Below are 18478 nucleotides of genomic sequence, written 5' to 3'. Positions count from 1 at the left end.
AATAGGAGAGATGTGGCAGACACAATCCCTGAAGACAATTTATGAAAGAAGATACTATAAGGAACTTGTCAAAAGATAGTGTGGTTTTTTTTTCCTTTGCTTTTTATCCTGACTGTGCTTCAATAAACAAAAAATGAAAAGTAGAAAATATAATTATTAGATCATATTATTAATATGGACATTCCTATAATGCAGGCTCCATAGTGAAACATTGGTTACTCTAACAAAAAAACTTTTTTTAATTAAACAGTAAAATAAAAAATAATATTCAAAATGGCACCTTATTTTCATTTACACAGTAGTATAAGTAGCAAGCATAATATAACAGGGGTCTGTCGAGATATTTCGTGAAAGGTCCTGTTCTTGTAAAACTATGAAAAAACTACTCATAATTTGTGAATATTAAATAAGAGTTAAGTCACATTCATTCAACCAGGGTCCTGCTTTTGTAAATTTGTGCAGATAGGGTCCTATTATTGCAAAAATTGCTAAAAACCTTTTCACTGAACAATTGCTGCTACTAAATTAGAGATGCAACATACAAATATTTGGGATTTAGCCTATACTGCTTAACACAAAATATTCATTTCGGACGCATAATGGAAACAAAATCACTCACATTTTTAATAATTTCAATTAACATATTTTAAATAACACAACTTAGTTATGCATCACTTTTAATGTGTTACGGCATTAAGTAAATTTAAAAAATTCTTACATTTATAATATTTTATTTTAAAAAATTGCCGGAAATTAATTTTTATTTACAACATATTCTATTAATTATTTTATGAATAAATATAAATTGATCAATTATTTATTTACAAAAAAATATATTGTTTAACATCAATAAGAATGTGCACACGATGTTTGTAAAAGTAGAAATATTATCTTAGAATACTACAGTTGGAATTTAAACTTAGGGAAACAAAACAATAATGAAGATAAACAAATTTGTGAAGAATCCGATTAAAAGATAAATTATTTTGTGAAGGGTCCGGTTTAGCGAAAAGATATTTTGTGAAGATTCCATTAACGGACCCAAAATCCTTCGATACAGACCCCTGAATGCGCCGAATAATTTAAAGAATATAATTTAAATTAAAGAATATAATTAAAGAATAATTAAGGAATACAATTTAAGGAATAAATAATTTAAAAAATATAGTTTAAAGATCCCAGTTATAATAAGCTCCCTTAGGACAAAAGTCCCGCAGTGGACTAATCGTTAAGACACGGTTCCCAGCAGATCACCGAAGTCAAGCATCACTGGCTACGGTCAGTGTGCGGGTGGGTGACCACTTGGATCAGTCTGCGTAGGGACCGAGGGTGTGCGGTATTGGTCCTCGTTAAACTGTGCTACCGTAAAGTGCTCGACTTTGAGCGCAGGTCGTCGGGCTATTGAAGCGGGGGCGCCATCCCCTCTGCAGAGGATCAAAATTGTGATGGCATGTCTTCGGATCATCCTCCGGGATGTCTCCCAGACCGTCGCCAATAGCCCATTGTGCAGCTCTAGTGCGACGTAAATTAACAACAACAACAGACCCCTGAATAATAATATATAAAACAGAGTATTTGCTAAAATAGTCTTAAAATATAACAGAGCATGAAATTGGTAATGGTCTAGACCATTACCAATTACCATAATACAGATATATTATTTTAAGAATTTTCAAAGACATGACCTAACTGTTAATTTACTCTCATTAATTTACTTTAAATATATAATTTTACAGACGAGCAACAATATGTAAACACCTAAAAATTATACATCACATAAGAGTTTAAGGAAAGAACCAGGTGACTTTTTAGTAAACTTGAGTAAAAAGGTTCAAAGATTAGTCATTCTTCTTTCTTGTTGCTTTGCTCAATCTTTATATTTTTAGAATATTTGTGTAGACATAACTAATGAAATTTTTTTGGGCTAAATTTATTTGACCCTAACTCTTTTTTAAAGAAGGATTTTAATTGACTTTGTGCTTATCACCTGCTTGTTTTCATGGAAGATTCTTGATATTTTTCAACGAATATAATTTTAATAAAAAGCTTAATTTCATTTTCTAAATAAAATTTTATCAACCTCAATTCGAAACAAACTGGTTTAATAACTGGTCAAACTGGAAACAATCAAGTTTAATCTAGCACAAGCTTAACATTCGCAGAGTAGAGTAGAATTTTGAGATACATTTATTTCAAATAACAATAAATGTATTATTTTTAAATATCTGTGTAAAAATGTTTGTCCACAAAAATACTATATTAAACAGAATTAGCATTTCATCCGGTGAAACCTAATTTTTTAGGGCAAAGGAATAAATAGGAAAAAATGAAAGAAAATGGAATGAATTAAAAATGACTAATACAGTTGATTTACATTAAGTTTTCAGGGTGCTAAGCCAAACTTTTCAACATAAAATAAGCACTTTTCAAGCAATCAAAAAAATATTTTTAAGCACTTTTCAAGCGCTCAAAAAATATTTTTAAGCACTTTAAAAATATCATAATTAGGAAAGATTGGCAAATTTTGACAATTGGCGGTTTTATCCAGTTTTAACAGTCATGTCAACAACAAAAAAACCATTTGATAGTTTTTAAAAATTGTCAAAAACTCAAAATTTTGGCCTAAGGATAATCATTAGCTATTATAAATATGCAATATTTTAAAATTAACATACATGTAAAATTACAAGTGATCCGTTCATCATGTTCTTGAATTATTTTAACAAAAAACTCTGTTTCGAAAATTACTGTCAAAAACCCTAATTTTGGTGTAGAAAATATTAAATAATTATAAATAAAAATGTGTCAAATTGCTAATGATCAGCTATCAGGGTTGCTACAGTAAAAAATGAACAAAAATAGTTGCTTTTAGTAGCCTCAAGCATGAAAATAGTTGCCTAAAACTATGAAAATAGTTGCCTGAATAGGAACAAAAATTTATCAAAAATAATAGCCAAATAACTAAAATTATAGCTTAATTGTCAAATACTATTATTAGAACTGGCTGATGTCAGAAATTTTAAATCGTGATACATCGTCAGTTAGACATCACGATATAGTAATGTATCGCAACTTAGCATATGTTCAAAAATTACCTATGGGAAATCTTTATATCAATCAAAAATAAATAAAAAGGAATAAATCTATTACAAAAGAAAATATTAATTCTAAACATATTCTACTATGACATCAATATCATTGCTTAATTTTTTCAATTAAATTAATATAGAAGTTCAAGTAAAAGCAAACCCAAGCTTTATTTCATTTTTCTTAAATTAAAAATGATTTAAGATTTATTGGTTTAAAAATAATAATACTGTAACAAATTATTTTACGTACATGCATTAAAAATTAAAAGAAGGAAAAAAAGGGAAGTGGAAAACAAACCAAAGAAATATTGACTTTAGGAAGAAAAAAAATTTTTTTATTATTTGTTGAAAAAAAACATGCTTTTGAAACATCATTAGACCCTTTTTTATTTACTTATTTAAAATAATNGGAAGTGGAAAACAAACCAAAGAAATATTGACTTTAGGAAGAAAAAAATTTTTGTTATTATTTGTTGAAAAAAAACATGCTTTTGAAACATCATTAGACCCTTTTTTATTTACTTATTTAAAATAATAAGAAGTAGTATTAACTAATGGTCAAATTCTGTACTTAATAAATGTACAAATATTTTTACTTGTTTATTATTATTTTAATTTTTGAAAATAAAATCAACTAAAGATCTATTTGTTTAAAAATGATACTGACTATCTAACAAATTATAAAACAAACAAGTATTGAAAGAATTTTAGTAAAAATTTTAAAAAAATACTTTAAGTACTAATGTAAAATTATTAGAAACCTCAAAACATTACTAAACTTTTTATTTAATTTTTAAAAAAAATTTGTTTTAACTAATAGCCAAATTTTTTTAAAACTTTGTTTTCATTTTCTCAAAAATAAAAGCAAATTAAATAAAGGTAAGCTTTGTTTTAATTTTTTTATAATTAAAAACGACTGAGCATTTATTGGTTGAAAAACAATCAAATTATTATACTTACCTACATTTGATAAATTTAAAAAAACTAACTTTTTATAACAAAGTTAAATACAAAATACCCCTATTAAATTGTATCGCTTAAAATAAAAAACAATAATTGAAAAAAATCAATGAGTTGATCTATTAAGTTCAGAACAAAAATTTAAGATAACAGCGATTGTGCAGCAATCGCAGAGTAACAGTAGGTCTACTAAACATAATTGACAAGAATCGTCAAACCCAGACAGAAAAAAAATGGTATGAAATAATGCAGAACGAAACGATCGCTGCAAAAGTCTCACTGAAAATAATTTACAAGAAACCAGACAATTATTTCTGACGAAATAAAATGCACAACGATCGCAAAATGACTTAAGTCCCATTGAAAATAATCTTCAAAATACGCAAAATCCCAAAGACAAAAATGGACATAAAAAAACTATGCATTGCGTTCCATATTACAACGCTGATCCTCGCACGAAACCAGGAGTTCTGATTCAATTCGCTCTTCGTCATTCAAAATCACGAAACTAACATCACCTAAATAGCAAAACGCTATCTACATCTCTGCAGCTAGACGAAATCAAAATCGATTTCGTCAGTGTGGTAACAGCGTTAGCCTGGTCAAGGATCCTTGCATATTAAATCGTTAAACCGCAATTGTAACCTTATTCCAGCGGCTTAAATCAGATTTCTGATGATGCATCGCCTAAAACGAAAATCACTACATCGGCCTACTGGTATATGCGTTTAAATTGATATTTCGCGATACATCGTTTTATAGCCCAGTCCTAACTATGCTCCAATTAAAAAAAAGTTTTGTACAAATATAAAAGGTATACATATTAGAAAATAGGGAAACCTAAATAAAAGTCGAATTACAATAAAATATGAATGTTAATAGAAGGAAAAAACAACTAAGAATAACAAAACTGCCCCTCAGAGAGAAAATATAACAAGTACTTTATTAAATCCAATGGAAATTTAACTTTTTGGCTCTTAGGACATAAATGATTGTATAAAAGTTTGCTTTCTTTTATTAACGTACTGAAAAGTAATGCTCATTTTTGCGAAAAAACTTTGCCAAGAGTAAAAAAAAGTCTCCAAATAGTCGCCTATTCCTGAAAATAGTTTTTTTTTTAGCCATTTCAGGCAAAAAAAGTCGCCATAGTCGAAAATAGTAGCATTTTAGTAGCCTGTGGCAACCCTGAGCTATTAATATGAAGTAATTTTAAATTAGCACTTTTTAAAAATGCTATGCACCTTGGTTTTTTAAGAATAACTCAAAAATAAAAAAACTTAGTTCAATATAGTAACAGAAAGTTTAAAGTTCATCAAGTTTACTTTTAAATTTAAAAAAAAACTTTGTATTTAATCAGTAATCTAATGTATTTATCAGTTTCATAGAAAGTTTTAACATCTATATATCGTATTATTTAAGAGTCAGAGCATTTATACTTAACACTATTTGATTTTAAAAATTAGCATGCTATCTGCAACTGTGAATAAAATATGCGTTTTTAGTAATAAATATGCTTAGTATGTGATTTCTTAATTTAATGGAAATAATAAAATTTGATGCTATTTCAATAGTTCTTTTATATAAGTCAGTGTTCTCTTCAAGAGTTTTTTTTTAAGGGGGGCCCTACCTGCCAGCCTTTTGATGCGCTAAGCTGCCATCCTATAAAAACACACTATTCTTTTTCATATTCCATTAAAAAAATAATTCATTGTTTAAATAATAGTTACAAACTGGCAAAATTATCTGTTTATAGGTTTAATTCTGATTACTATTACAAATACTTATTTTGTAAGAATTATTTACAACTGGTTAAATTTTCATAAGTTTCTCTTCTTTTCGGGGGTTTATTAAAAAATTTAAGTGATTTTAATTTTAAAATCATGTTAAAATATTTTTTTTAAAAAAAGAGGCATCTTTAAATTTTTATTTCATCATAATTTTCAGCTTAAATTACAGAAAAAAGCTATTTAACAATAGTGATTTATCAATAATCATTTTTTTTTTAGTTTACATTACGGATTTTTGAGTGAAGGGCCCATTGCACAACAGGTAGATTAACGAAGGACAGCATGCATATTTAGTCATGTTAGCAGCAAATATGATCATTTCTATATAAACATTAGCTTTCTAAGAACTAAGTTTTTTTTTTATCAGTAAACTTTATAACATATTTGCAGAAAATTAAATACTTTTAATTTATTCAAAAATAAAAATAAAAACCTGATCCTTTTTCCTAAAATACTATTTAAGAAAATCTATAATGTTTAAACAAAAACTAAAACAAATCCATTACATACAATTTAATATTTATTTAGTATTATTTTTCAGATATTTCTATTTCTTGAATTAGTAGAGAGAGGTTTTAAGAATTTTATAAATTAATGTTTGTTTTTAAAGTTTTTCCTAAAAAAAAATCACCTAAGATAAAAAAAAAAAAAAAAACTGAAAACAAAGTAAATTACAAACAGTAAGCAGTTTCAAAACTTGTGTTTTGAAACTGCCTACTGTTTGTAATCAACTGCTTACTGTTGTCAAAGTTTTCGAATTTTTCATGGTGCAATAACAATATCTTAAAATATTGGGATTCTAAATACCACATATAAATGAATGGTGCCAACTACCAACGCGACGAAAAATAATTTATATTTACAATGAAATATGCACAAATAAATTTTATCAACTAGTGATTACTTAAATTCTCGATTAGATAATCGTGTGCCGTAGTTATTGTAAAAACATCATAGTTAACATCGTAGTTATTGTAAAAATCACGGAGAAAAGCATTGCACTAATAGCGATAATAAAGAAATTTCATATACAATGAAATTAGCAGGAGTAAAGTGCGCCAACAAGTCATTATTGAAATGAGAGATCTAAAATTTGCATGCCATAATAAAAATTAGAATTTTTATAACTGTGAGAATGCATCGCAGAAACTGCTGAAAAAATCCGATTTCTCTGACTGCTGAAACTCTGATTTACAATGCAATCGGCACAAATTAAATACAACAAAAAGTGATTAAATGAATGATTTATAACTCACGTAAAATCAGTCATTAGGAATGCCTAAAAATGATCTAAAAGTCACTTGGATTTATGATGAAATAAGAAAACCAGAGCACGTCACAAAAAGATTATTTATTTAGGCGCTTCGAAATTTGTGTGTTGTAATACACCAGAATAAAAAAAGAGATTCTCAAAACCACTTTAAAAAATGATCCCATAACTTCATTTGAAAAAAGATGAAATTGGCACAAATAAAAAAGTGTAAGCCAAAAAGTAATCAGTAAGATGCGATTTGTAAGGGGATGTTCTCTCTGGCCCAAACGATAACCCATTGTACTACTCAAGACAGTCCCCCCCCCCTTAAGAGCACACCTGTTACTAATGTTGCTCAGGCGCAGAGAGGGAGGAAGAACTCCGAGAAAGCTTAGGGGTTACACAATGAGATTGGCATTGGCGTATGTTAGTACCTTCAAATCCTGCTACAATTCTTGAAGACTAGAAACTCGCCAATTCTCTCATGTCTTCTTAAAAGAAGTTGCATACTAGTATATTAGAAGTATTTTAACTGAAGCTATGCACTAGGTATTTTTCATGTTATTACTGAAATTAACTTTTTATGGACTTTGTTTTAAAGGAATGTATATCAGTAATTCAGTATTTTTTTGTGTTCTGAAAGTATTAATACAAAAAAGTCACTAAAATTGAATTGAAATAAAGAAAAATGTGAAAGAAGTTAAGAATGTTTTTCTGAGGTGGTAGCATATACACATATTTATTTGCGAGAATTAAATTTTTATAAATCTGAATTTTTGAAACATTCGTTAACTACAAATAAAATAGTAACGAAAAATTAAAATAAATACCAAAAAATTGCTTATTTAAAAAAAACGCATCCACAGAAAATTTTAAATTCATATAAATTTTTATAAGTTACACTGTCCAGTTTCTGTACATTTCTTGCGATCAATAGTAACTAACGTAATGCTTATTGATTTAGTTCTCGATTTAATGAATGCGACTTAAATTAGTTTTCTCGTTCACGACGCATAAATATTTTCAAATTGAAGTAGATAACCATGTAGTAACGTTTTTTAGGTAACGTCAAAATTAGACAGACGTCTGAGAAATAAATTTGGTAATTATAAAAATTTATTTCCAGATAAGTATCTAACGAGAAGAAATTTCTGCATAAATAAATGGGGAAAAAAAATCTGCATACTGAACATTGAAAAGAAAGTTTTCTTAAGAAGACTATTTATGAATTTTCTTTTTAAATTATTTTCACCTGTATTTTGAAAGAAAAATAAATAAATACTGATATCATGAAATATTTTTTTTTTTAATTTACTTTCCGGAAGAATAGATTATTAGTAAAGTTAAAAGAAAAAGAGACAGTTTATTTTCTTGCGGAAATTTAAAATATGATTTTTAAATTACTTATTTATTAGTAAATTAGTTCAAAGTACTTGATGCCTATTTTCCTAATAAATTCCTTGGTACATATTTCCCTTACTGAACATTAAAAAAAAAGTTTTCTTAAGAAGACTATTTATGAATTTTCTTTTTAAATTATTTTCACCTGTATTTTGAAAGAAAAATAAATAGGGTGACCTGGGGTAATTCACGATCACTCTATTTCTGGGGTAAATAATGATCACCTAAGTTTTATTTTTAAAAAATTATTTTTTTTTAAATTTGAGACATGGACAAGAATGCTTGTACACTTTACTAAAGTATAACTACATTTAGTTAATAATAGTTTTCTTACCTTGCTTGTCTTACCTTTATTCTAGCTTGTCTTACCTTGCTTCTATCTTAATTTTGTGTGTGTACGTTGTTAGAATAATTTTTAAGTTGATAAATTAACCTAATATAAATATGGTGAGAAATTATAAGCCTAAAAAGGATATTAAGCTTCTAGAAAGCAAAAATAGTGAATTTCTTTTAAAAGATTGAAAATGAAAATTTCAGTGTGAGAGCTGCTGCGAGAGCTGAAGAGTTAATCTTTATTCCTGCTTTTAAATAAAACGTTTTATTAGCAGTTTAAACATATATTTTTGGTTTATTTGTTTGATCTTAATGTCTTATTTGTTAATTACCATTGTATAATTATTTTTAAACAGCCCATTTACTATAAAAACTGGTGATCAGTAATTACCCCAGAAATGATCAAGAATTACCCCGGAAATGATCAAGAAAAGGGGCAATTCCTGATCACTAAAAATTTAAGATCTTTTAAATTCTAATTAGATTTTCAAACAAAAGAAGGTAGAATAGGACTCATCTCATATAGCTTCAAACTTCCAGTAAATATTAAAATTTTATCTTGAATAGTTTTTTCACAAAATAGATGTTTGCATTTTTTGATCAATAATTACCCCAGGTCACCCTACTTATATCATGAAATATTTTTTTTTGTTAATTTACTTTCCAGAGGAATGGATTATTAGTAAAGTTTAAAAAAAAGGGTGACTGTTTATTTTCTTGCGGAAAATAAGTATTTGAAAAAATATATAATTTTTATTAAAAGATCCGAGTAAAAATTTTAAAAAATACATAGATTTACTTACGTTTTATAGTATTGTCAGAGCTCATTCTAGGCAGAAAAAAGGGCAGGGTGCAAAAGTTTAAAAAAAGGGCATTATTATTCCAAAAAGGCAATAATTTCTTTCTATGGGCCTTACACGTTCTATTAAAGAACATTGTCAATTAGTAAAAGAATTTTTTTTTTACTTTACTAAAAGCAGCAAAGCAATCATATTAATTACTAATTTTCATTAATAAATTAACATATATATCGAGTTAATGAGCTAATTAGCTTAGTAATTTATTTAAAATGCATGCCTATATTAATAAAATAATAAATGTATGTTTTTAAGTGTCTGTAGTTATGATTTAATAATTAAAATGATTAATAATAATTATGATTTAATGATAGTGGAAGTAACTGCAAACTTTCAAAGACAAGTGCACCTAGGGGGTGTGATGGCTATTTTTCCTTTCCCATACAAATCTATGTGTTGACAGCAATGACAAACTAAATAAAAAGTGTTCAAAGCAACAAAAGTTTAAGAAATCCATTGTAGAGTTCCGGGAAAAAATAAAGAAGGGTTGAGGAAAGAAAGGGTAAAAAGTGTATGAAGTCTATTACTTCAGGGGCAACAGGGTGGATTCTTTTGATTAAAAGGGCAGCAGGGTGCTGCGCCCTGTTTACCCTGACTAGAATGGGCTCTGGTATTGATACAAGATTAAATTTGACCTTTAATTTTTAGAACATCATCTATTTAACAGTATTTTTACAAGATTAAATTTTACCTTTGATTTTTATAACATCATCTATTTTACTGATTACTTAAACAAAATTGAATGAGAATATTAAATAGTATTGAATTTTAAACTATCTTTGGAGAAGCTATTTGAAGTAATTTTTTTTTTTTCATTTTAAAAACATTCAAAATAATTTTTTTTTTCATAAACACCACTCTTCGCTAGTTTTAAAATTTTTGTCAAAAGGTAAATACAGGGTATCTGCTACATTTTAGATTTTCAAATTCATGACTTTTCATGACTATTTCCAAGAGTTTTTCATGACTTAACAAAGTTGCTATTTTCTCGGACAAAAATGCAACAATAAATTAAAAAAAAGATTTTATTAACATTAATTGAAATTATAGGTATAACCAAAACTGCTATACTCTGCATTTTCATATTTAGATTTTAAATTTAAAAAACAGAGTAAAGAAAGAGTTGAAACAATAAAATAGCTGAAAAAATACAAAAGCAAATAAATTTTTTTTCCCTGTAGAATTATATTCTAAAGAAACTTTTCTTGCTCATCTAAAAGGAAAGAAATACTCCTGATTTTTCTGTTCTCATTTCGGAATTAAAAAAAATTCGCCAATGACTGGTTTGCTTCAACTAGAATTTTAAATTAATAAAGTTTTTAAAAAAATAAATAATAAAAATTCTTAAATCACAGAAGAGTTTAAAAGATAATTCCCTCTAGAAATGATGTTTTTTTTCCCTCATTTTTTGAAAGAACACCATGATTTTTAAAGAACATGATAAAATAACTTCATATTCTAATAAAATATGCCTGAGTGGTGATTTTGTTAGGAATTCAGATATTTGGAACAGGATGAAATTAGATTAATTGGAGCAAAAAAAAAATTTTGGAGTAGCAAAACAAAATTTTAAGCATATTTAATAAAAAAAATTAAAACAAGAATTTAATAACAAGAGTTTTTTGTTCATTAATAACATATCTTATTTTTTACACTTTTTTGAAGGTCCTTGCATAAACAAATTAAGTTTCTTTTTGGTATCTTCCAATACTGTTAAATATTCTGCTATCCTCGACTTAGCCTCAGATAAGAGGAATAGAATTATTAGGACACAGAATTTTTTTTTGCAGAAGATAAGGATGTCATCACATTTGTGGTATCTAGTGCAACATCTATTAAATTTGAATTTTGCCAAATTTCTGCATTTTCTACATACAAAGATTTTAAGTGCTTTCCTGTCAAACTAAGAAAAGCAGAACTCTTTAAAAAACGCCCTAACAATGTTTAAACTAGAGACACCATTTCATCATACAGCAAGTGAATCAATGGTGTCTCAGTTTGGAAAAGACCTAAAAATTTATCTAATATAGCCGAAATATTTCTTAAAAATGAGCTTTTGGCAAAAGCAATTTAAATAAATTCAATATTGAGTGGCTCATACTATTTTTTAAATTAATAATTACTTTATTTAATTCTGTAAAAGGTAATTTAAAACTCTAATTAATTTAACTATTAAAGGTTATTGAGTATATTTTTCTTAAAATTTAAATAAATGTTATTTATAGTAGTATATTCAACAAAACATTAACAAGATTAATATTGATCATACCGAATTTATAAAAATATGTAAAGAATTAAGCAAACTTTAATAAATTTATATTACTAATGTTAATTAGTGAATGGCCCCTAAATTTTTTTAATTAAAAACCTAGTACAGTATTCCATTAATGAAATAATTAAAAAAATTAAATAATTTTAAAATGCAAATACAATGAGTATTTTTTATCAGAAGCAAATTATTATACTGTCCCTACACTCATAATATTTAACACTCATAATATTTTTGAATGACAAATCTGAAAAGCATAAGATTTATTTGCTGCTTTAAAAATTCTGAAAGCCCCTTTCTTCATACTTATTTAAAATCTTGCCTCTAAATATTAAGTTTTTCCTAAAACAAAATAAGAGCACTGAAAATTTTGAAAGTAATATAATAACACAATAATAAAATGCAATAAGTAAAAAAAAATATTAGTAAAAGAAAAGTAATAAAGTATAAAAAAATGTTTACAAACAATTTGCAATTAGTGGATGGCCCCTCAGATAAAAATTTTTGTTTAAGAAACTCAATTAATTCTATCTTTATTAATTAAATGAATACAAGGGAGATGGAAATTTTGAGAAATGCTGAAAAACGATCTAAATGTCACATGGATTTAGGCTGAAATAGGCAAAAGCGAAAGATGCCAGATGATAATGGGCAATTATAAATCCCAAAAAACAATCAAAACACCACTTGGACTTAAGATGAAATCCTCTATTGTAATTGCGTATTAAAAACATTCGATCTTTTAAAACCATGTGGAATTTCATAGCAATATCCAATGAAAAAGCGATCGAGAAACAACATAGATTTACAATAGAATCAGTGTAAATTGAGCGCATTAAAAAATAATGATTCAAATAAACGATTTAAAATTTTCGGTATTTGTCATTGTCATATTTTACAAAAAAGAGAAATAATTTCACAGCGGTCAGAAGCTTCAGAGAGTCGCACATCAACAGCTGTCACTGTGTGCAACCCTAGTTCACAATTTTAATTTTAAAAAATTGTGCACAGCGAATTGTCTTCTAGCATGCCTTTTATTATTTTCATAAACTACAAATTTTTCTTTTATTTTAATAATGAGTGAGAATTACTTCTTGAAATAGACATAAAAAAATATGAGAGTGCCATTTTCTATGAGGAAGACACTTGGCCTTTTTAATTCTTGGGAGAAATCTGTATAATTATTTATTAAAGTTCTACTATACCTTTCGAAATAAAGTATTGAAATCCTAGTTATTTTAATTCTTTAAGAAATTCATAAAAAATGTTTCTGAAATTTTTCTATTTCTAACTGACTTAAAAATGATACATTATATACAGGGTATCTGCTACATTTTAGATTTTCAAATTCATGACTTTCCATGAATAATTCCAAGAATTTTTTATGACTTACCGAAGTTACTATTTTCTCCAACAAAAACAACAAATTTAAAAAAGCATTATAATAACATTAACTGAAATGATAAGTATAACCAGAAATGTTATACTCTGCATCTTCATATTTAATGATTTTAAATTTAAAAGATAGAGTAAAGAAAGAGTTGAAGCAATAAAATAGCTAAAAAAAATGAAAAATACAAAAGCAAATAACTAAATACAGTAAGATATATGTAGTTATTTAAACCTGTTTTAATTCTTCTTAAAAGTAAGTATAATAAAAAATGCCTAAACCAGAATTTTAAATTGAAAAAATAAATAGATAAAAATATTCTGAAATCACGGAAGTTTTTTAAAAGCTCTAGAGATGATGCTCCTTACTTCATTTTTTGAAAGAACGCCATAATTTTTAAAGAACAGGATAAAAACATTTCATATTTTAATAAAATATGACTATGAGAGGGGATTTCATGATAAATTCAGATATTCGGAACACTGAAATTGGGAGGGGGGGGTAAATTCCATTTTAAAAATTAGATTTTTCGACAACCTAAATTCATGACTTTTCATGATTTCTTTTCAAAAAATAGTTAAAATCATAACATTTCATGACAAATTTTGTTCAATACCGAAATCCATGACTTTTCAGGTGCGCAGATACCCTGTAATCTGGATCTTTTTCTGGATGGTTCTTCACTGTAGAAGAAAAGAAACCTGCCACCCCTGATGTTACACTGTGTGGCAGAATTTTTTTTGGACTTCCTGCGACACAGTTCTCTAGTTATTATAATATCTTTCTGCATTATACTTTAAATAATAACAAATATATATGTTACCAATTTAAAATATTTTTCTAATGTATACTCTTATTTTTTTATTAATTTTTCACGAACTTTATAATTTTAATCATTGAACAGACTGATCTAAATTCCTTCCTTTAAGCATATCATCACCTCCTGCACTGTGAAATAGGATAAAATAAACTATTTTAGCTCATTCATTACCGATTTAGTATTAATGATAACAAATAATAAATTTTCAAATGATAAAGAAAATATGAGGTCAGGAAGCAAAAATTAAAAATCAATCTTTATACCATACTTTTGATACCAAATTGCTAAAAAGAAAGATAAATAAATAAATAAGGAATTAAAAAAATTAAAGACTATAATTTTAATAATGAATTTAACTGAAAACATACAAGTGTAGGATGACTTACGTTAGGTAAAATTTTCGTTACTTTTGATTTCCAATTTCTTAAAAATGAACTTCTATTTCGTTTTTAAAATATAACTAGCAGTTTCATTAAGAATAGAAAACAACGAATTTAAAATCAATTGAAAGTCATGGTTATATGAACACTTTTGGAAGCCAACTGTTATTCTAGAATTCTAGTTGTTCGTGAAAATGGTTATCACCAAAATAGTGCTTTTTAAAGGGATATTTGCAATCTTTCTAGAAGTTATCTTAATGCGCAACTAATGATAATAAAATAATTTAAAAAATTTATCTATAAGAAGTAAATTGCAATTGAATACTAGTGAAATTTCATAAAGTATCTATTGAATAGTCGAACATTCTAAACCTAACATTTTAAAATCAATAAACATGCATACATACGTTCGATTATTCTATAATGAAATGGAAAGTAGCTTGATAGATCGAGATGTCACATAACAGTAACCCGGAATGAAACAATTTAATTTTTCCTTTAAAAATTCGAATGCACGGAACTTAAAATCATTTGAATAAAAAACTTACCCGCTCTTTGGCACGCCCGGCATGTTTTTGAAGAACTTTAGAAAATGGATTAAGATCCGCCATAGGAACTATCTTTAATTAATCTAAACACTAAAATAAAATCTTAAACAATAATAAACGCAAATTATTAAACTAGCATGGAAATTCGAACTTAACACAACCAAATATGAGATCTGTTTGGAACATTTGATTATTGCCAGATTCAAAAGCCAAGAAAAGCACCAAGTCTTCCACAGGTGGCCTATTTGATTGGCTGTTATCATCATCGTTTTCATATTCATAATCGTTTTGTTATTCAGAAACGCAGCGAACTATAGGGGGCGTTGTTACTTGAGACGAATGACTTCTAGAAGAACAACACGATCATCAAAAGACTAGAGATGTCTTCAGTGCACCATGGCAACGTTCCTTCTTTATTGTGTCTTATTAAATTCAAAAAAGAAAAATTTTTGATATTCTTTCTTATGCAAGTAATCACAAAATGGAATCGCTTTCTTTTAGAGAAGAAACATCCAAAACATATCGGAAAATATTTGTAAATAAACAGAAAAAAATATGCATCTTCCTGTTAGAGTTAAAATTCAATGCCTGCGATGTCATTCTATTAAATGCAGAACCGTTTTTAAGGATGGGGCCCCAGAAAAGTCTAAAATATCATTGCATTGCTTTTTCTTTTAATTCTGACTCATTTATTATTTGTAACTTAAAAGGGCCCCCGGATCCCACCTTTTTTCTTCTTTCTTACAATTTTATTCGGAACTGGAAAGTAAGAAATCTGAAGCTGTTGTTGTTAATTTACGTCGCACTAGAGCTGCACAATGGGCTATTGGCGACGGACCCGGAGGATGATCCGAAGGCATGCCATCACAATTTTGATCCTCTGTGGAGGGGATGGCACCCCCGCTTCGGTATCGCGATGACCTGCGCGTGAAGTCGAGCACTTTACGGTAGCACAGTTTAACGAGGACCAATACCGCACACCCTCGGTCCCTACGCAGACTGATCCAAGTGGTCACCCACCCGCACACTGACCGTAGCCAGTGATGCTTGACTTCGGTAATCTGCTGGGAACCGTGTCTTAACGATCAGTCCACTGCGGGACAAGAAATCTGAAGCAACAGTGTTAAAATGAATATTAAGGTTGCTTCAGTAATTTAAACAACATGGAGAGAAATATATCTTTTTTGTTTTTAATATTTTGTGATTTTTTTTCTGTTTATTTATTTAAATCACGGGCCACTATTCAATTCCCTCTTTGACAGGCCGGACTGCCAAAATTCTTGATTTGGTCTATTCTGGATGAAATTGAGATAACAAATGTAATTTTATTTTAATTTTACTCACTGCTAATAGACAAAAATAACATGTGATTTTGTTTGATTGAGTATTGAAATCAAATTATCATCAGCTGAACAAATGTTTAAGCATGAGAAAAAAAATTGTTTAAACCTCTTGTATGACCAAATTTTCCATGCTTCCCCTAAATATGAAATATTTTGATTTGTTATATTGTATTTCGTACACAAAATTAATTTATTTAGTTAGCGTATGATTTTATTGTTTATTGATAATATTTGTTTCTATTTTTAACTCCTTGATTTTTGTTGTTATTATGTGTTTAAAGTTAATAAGGCTTCTAAATTTTTTAATTAATAAGGCTTTTAAATCAAAGTCGAAACAATTTCTTAAAATTCTAAATCGAAACTATATATGAAATTTTGACTGCTTTGTTTTTATTTTAAACGTGTGAATTTAATTTAATAAAATAAAAAAGAATGTAAATAAATGACTGGGTAAAATAAACAACGTTGTCTTATCATCTTTTATACAATTTGCGTTTGAGTATTAATAAATTACTTAAAAATAAGCGAATTTTTATTTTAAAAGGTACAAAAAATTTTTGATTTGCTTAGAAGGTAGATTAAGATTATTATGCCCCATCATTCGATTTAATATCTGCTCTTAAGGATCAGATTTCTTCTTTTATTTTACTTTAACATTGTAAAAATGATATATATGTAATACTTTCATGTGATATGCTGCAGTTTTAAATACCTAAAAAATGACTGAAATGGTCAATTCAAAAAACAACTACTTAATACTTTTGAACATGAATTTAAATAACTCCACACGTTTTGTTTTGCTATCTCATTTCATATTATCACAGTATTTAGAGCAGACAGTTGCTTGTGGGTGTTTGGTGTTTGGATGATATAAGTAAAAGAGGCATACAAAAAAAAACAATTTAATTTCAGTTAATGCCCTCAATATTATATTTTTAAACTTCTCGCAAAAATGTAGAAAAAAAATAATTGTCGCAAGCAAATTTACATTAAGTAAGAACGAAACAAAAATGATATCGAAATATGCTGAATCACTAGTAAGACAGGTGGGATGAAAGACATCGAAACCAATTTGATTGACTAGTAGAACTAGAAGGTGTTTCTAAAATCCGGAAATCTATCAGACTTAAATATTTTTTCTGTCACAAAATTTATCAGGAGCTATTCGTTATATTTCAATATGGGTTATGTTTTTTCTTTGATTAAATATTAACAAATATTTGCCTTTTAAAACTTTTCGTTCTATAATAAAAATAATTATTCTATAATTGTAATTATTTAAAACTAATTGCTAATTGATATAAAGCTTTAGTGTGCTCCATTGATATATTGAATGCTCGGGGCTGTTGCTCTTTCACATCCTAGCCACTGTACACCATCAAGAGCAGAACTGATACTTCAAATCCGCATCACATTTATTCTATCTGATGTTTCATGGCCCTTTTAATATATCCTTAAAAATATAAGCCGAAAATTTACATAAATAATAATAATTTTTCATAATAATGATAATTTGTAATTTTACATAAATAATAATAATTTTTATTCTTGCACAAAAATTTAACAAATGTACTTAAAGCAATTAAAAAGAATGCAAAAATAATGAAGAAATACTTTGAACACAAACATCAATTGAATAATATCAGCTTACAAAATAGGTTTTTTTTTTTTTTTTTTTTTTTTTTTTTTTTTTTTTTTTTTTTTNTTTTTTTTTTTTTTTTTTTTTTTACTAACAGTATTAGTAAAACGGCCCTCACCTGCTCAAGGGTGTAGGGCTTAGAAGAAGAATAAAAAAATATTTGTACATTTACTCATTGAGAATTGTATTAAAATCAGGAATATATAAAAAAAAAACTTTTTTTCAAAAAATACACACTTTTTATGTAAATTAAATGTAAGGTATTAATTTCTAATTCCTTACTATTTCTAAATTCATAGCATCGAAATATTTATTTAAATATACAGAAGAAAATTAAATGAATTTGGTATACTTAAGTTTAACTGCATTGTTTAATAAAAATAATTTATCTGTAATATTAATATTTAAAA

The 18478-nt window shown here is 27.2% G+C and overlaps 1 protein-coding gene across 11 annotated transcripts in view; it reads right to left on the bottom strand.

The window, feature by feature from the left end:
• The window catches only part of LOC107444578 (amphiphysin), a 69685-nt gene extending 54368 nt beyond the window's left edge, over window positions 1–15317 (bottom strand). For 8 of the 11 annotated variants that reach the window (XM_043041160.2, XM_043041164.2, XM_043041161.2 and 5 more), the window contains exon 1: window positions 15087–15316. In XM_043041160.2, the coding sequence (XP_042897094.1) occupies window positions 15087–15149 (63 nt within the window). In that variant the 5' untranslated portion in view covers window positions 15150–15316. Of the gene's footprint in view, window positions 1–14945; window positions 14996–15086 lie in introns of those variants that run through there. The other 3 variants (XM_016058745.3, XM_043041165.2, XM_043041162.2) reach the window with 3 other exon arrangements.
• Window positions 15318–18478: the final 3161 nt, after the last annotated feature.

Source organism: Parasteatoda tepidariorum, chromosome X1, assembly GCF_043381705.1.
Source record: "Parasteatoda tepidariorum isolate YZ-2023 chromosome X1, CAS_Ptep_4.0, whole genome shotgun sequence".
NCBI classification, from domain to species: Eukaryota; Metazoa; Arthropoda; class Arachnida; order Araneae; family Theridiidae; genus Parasteatoda; species Parasteatoda tepidariorum.
Note: the sequence above shows the minus strand (reverse complement) of the source record. Positions and strands in the feature narration are given on the sequence as shown.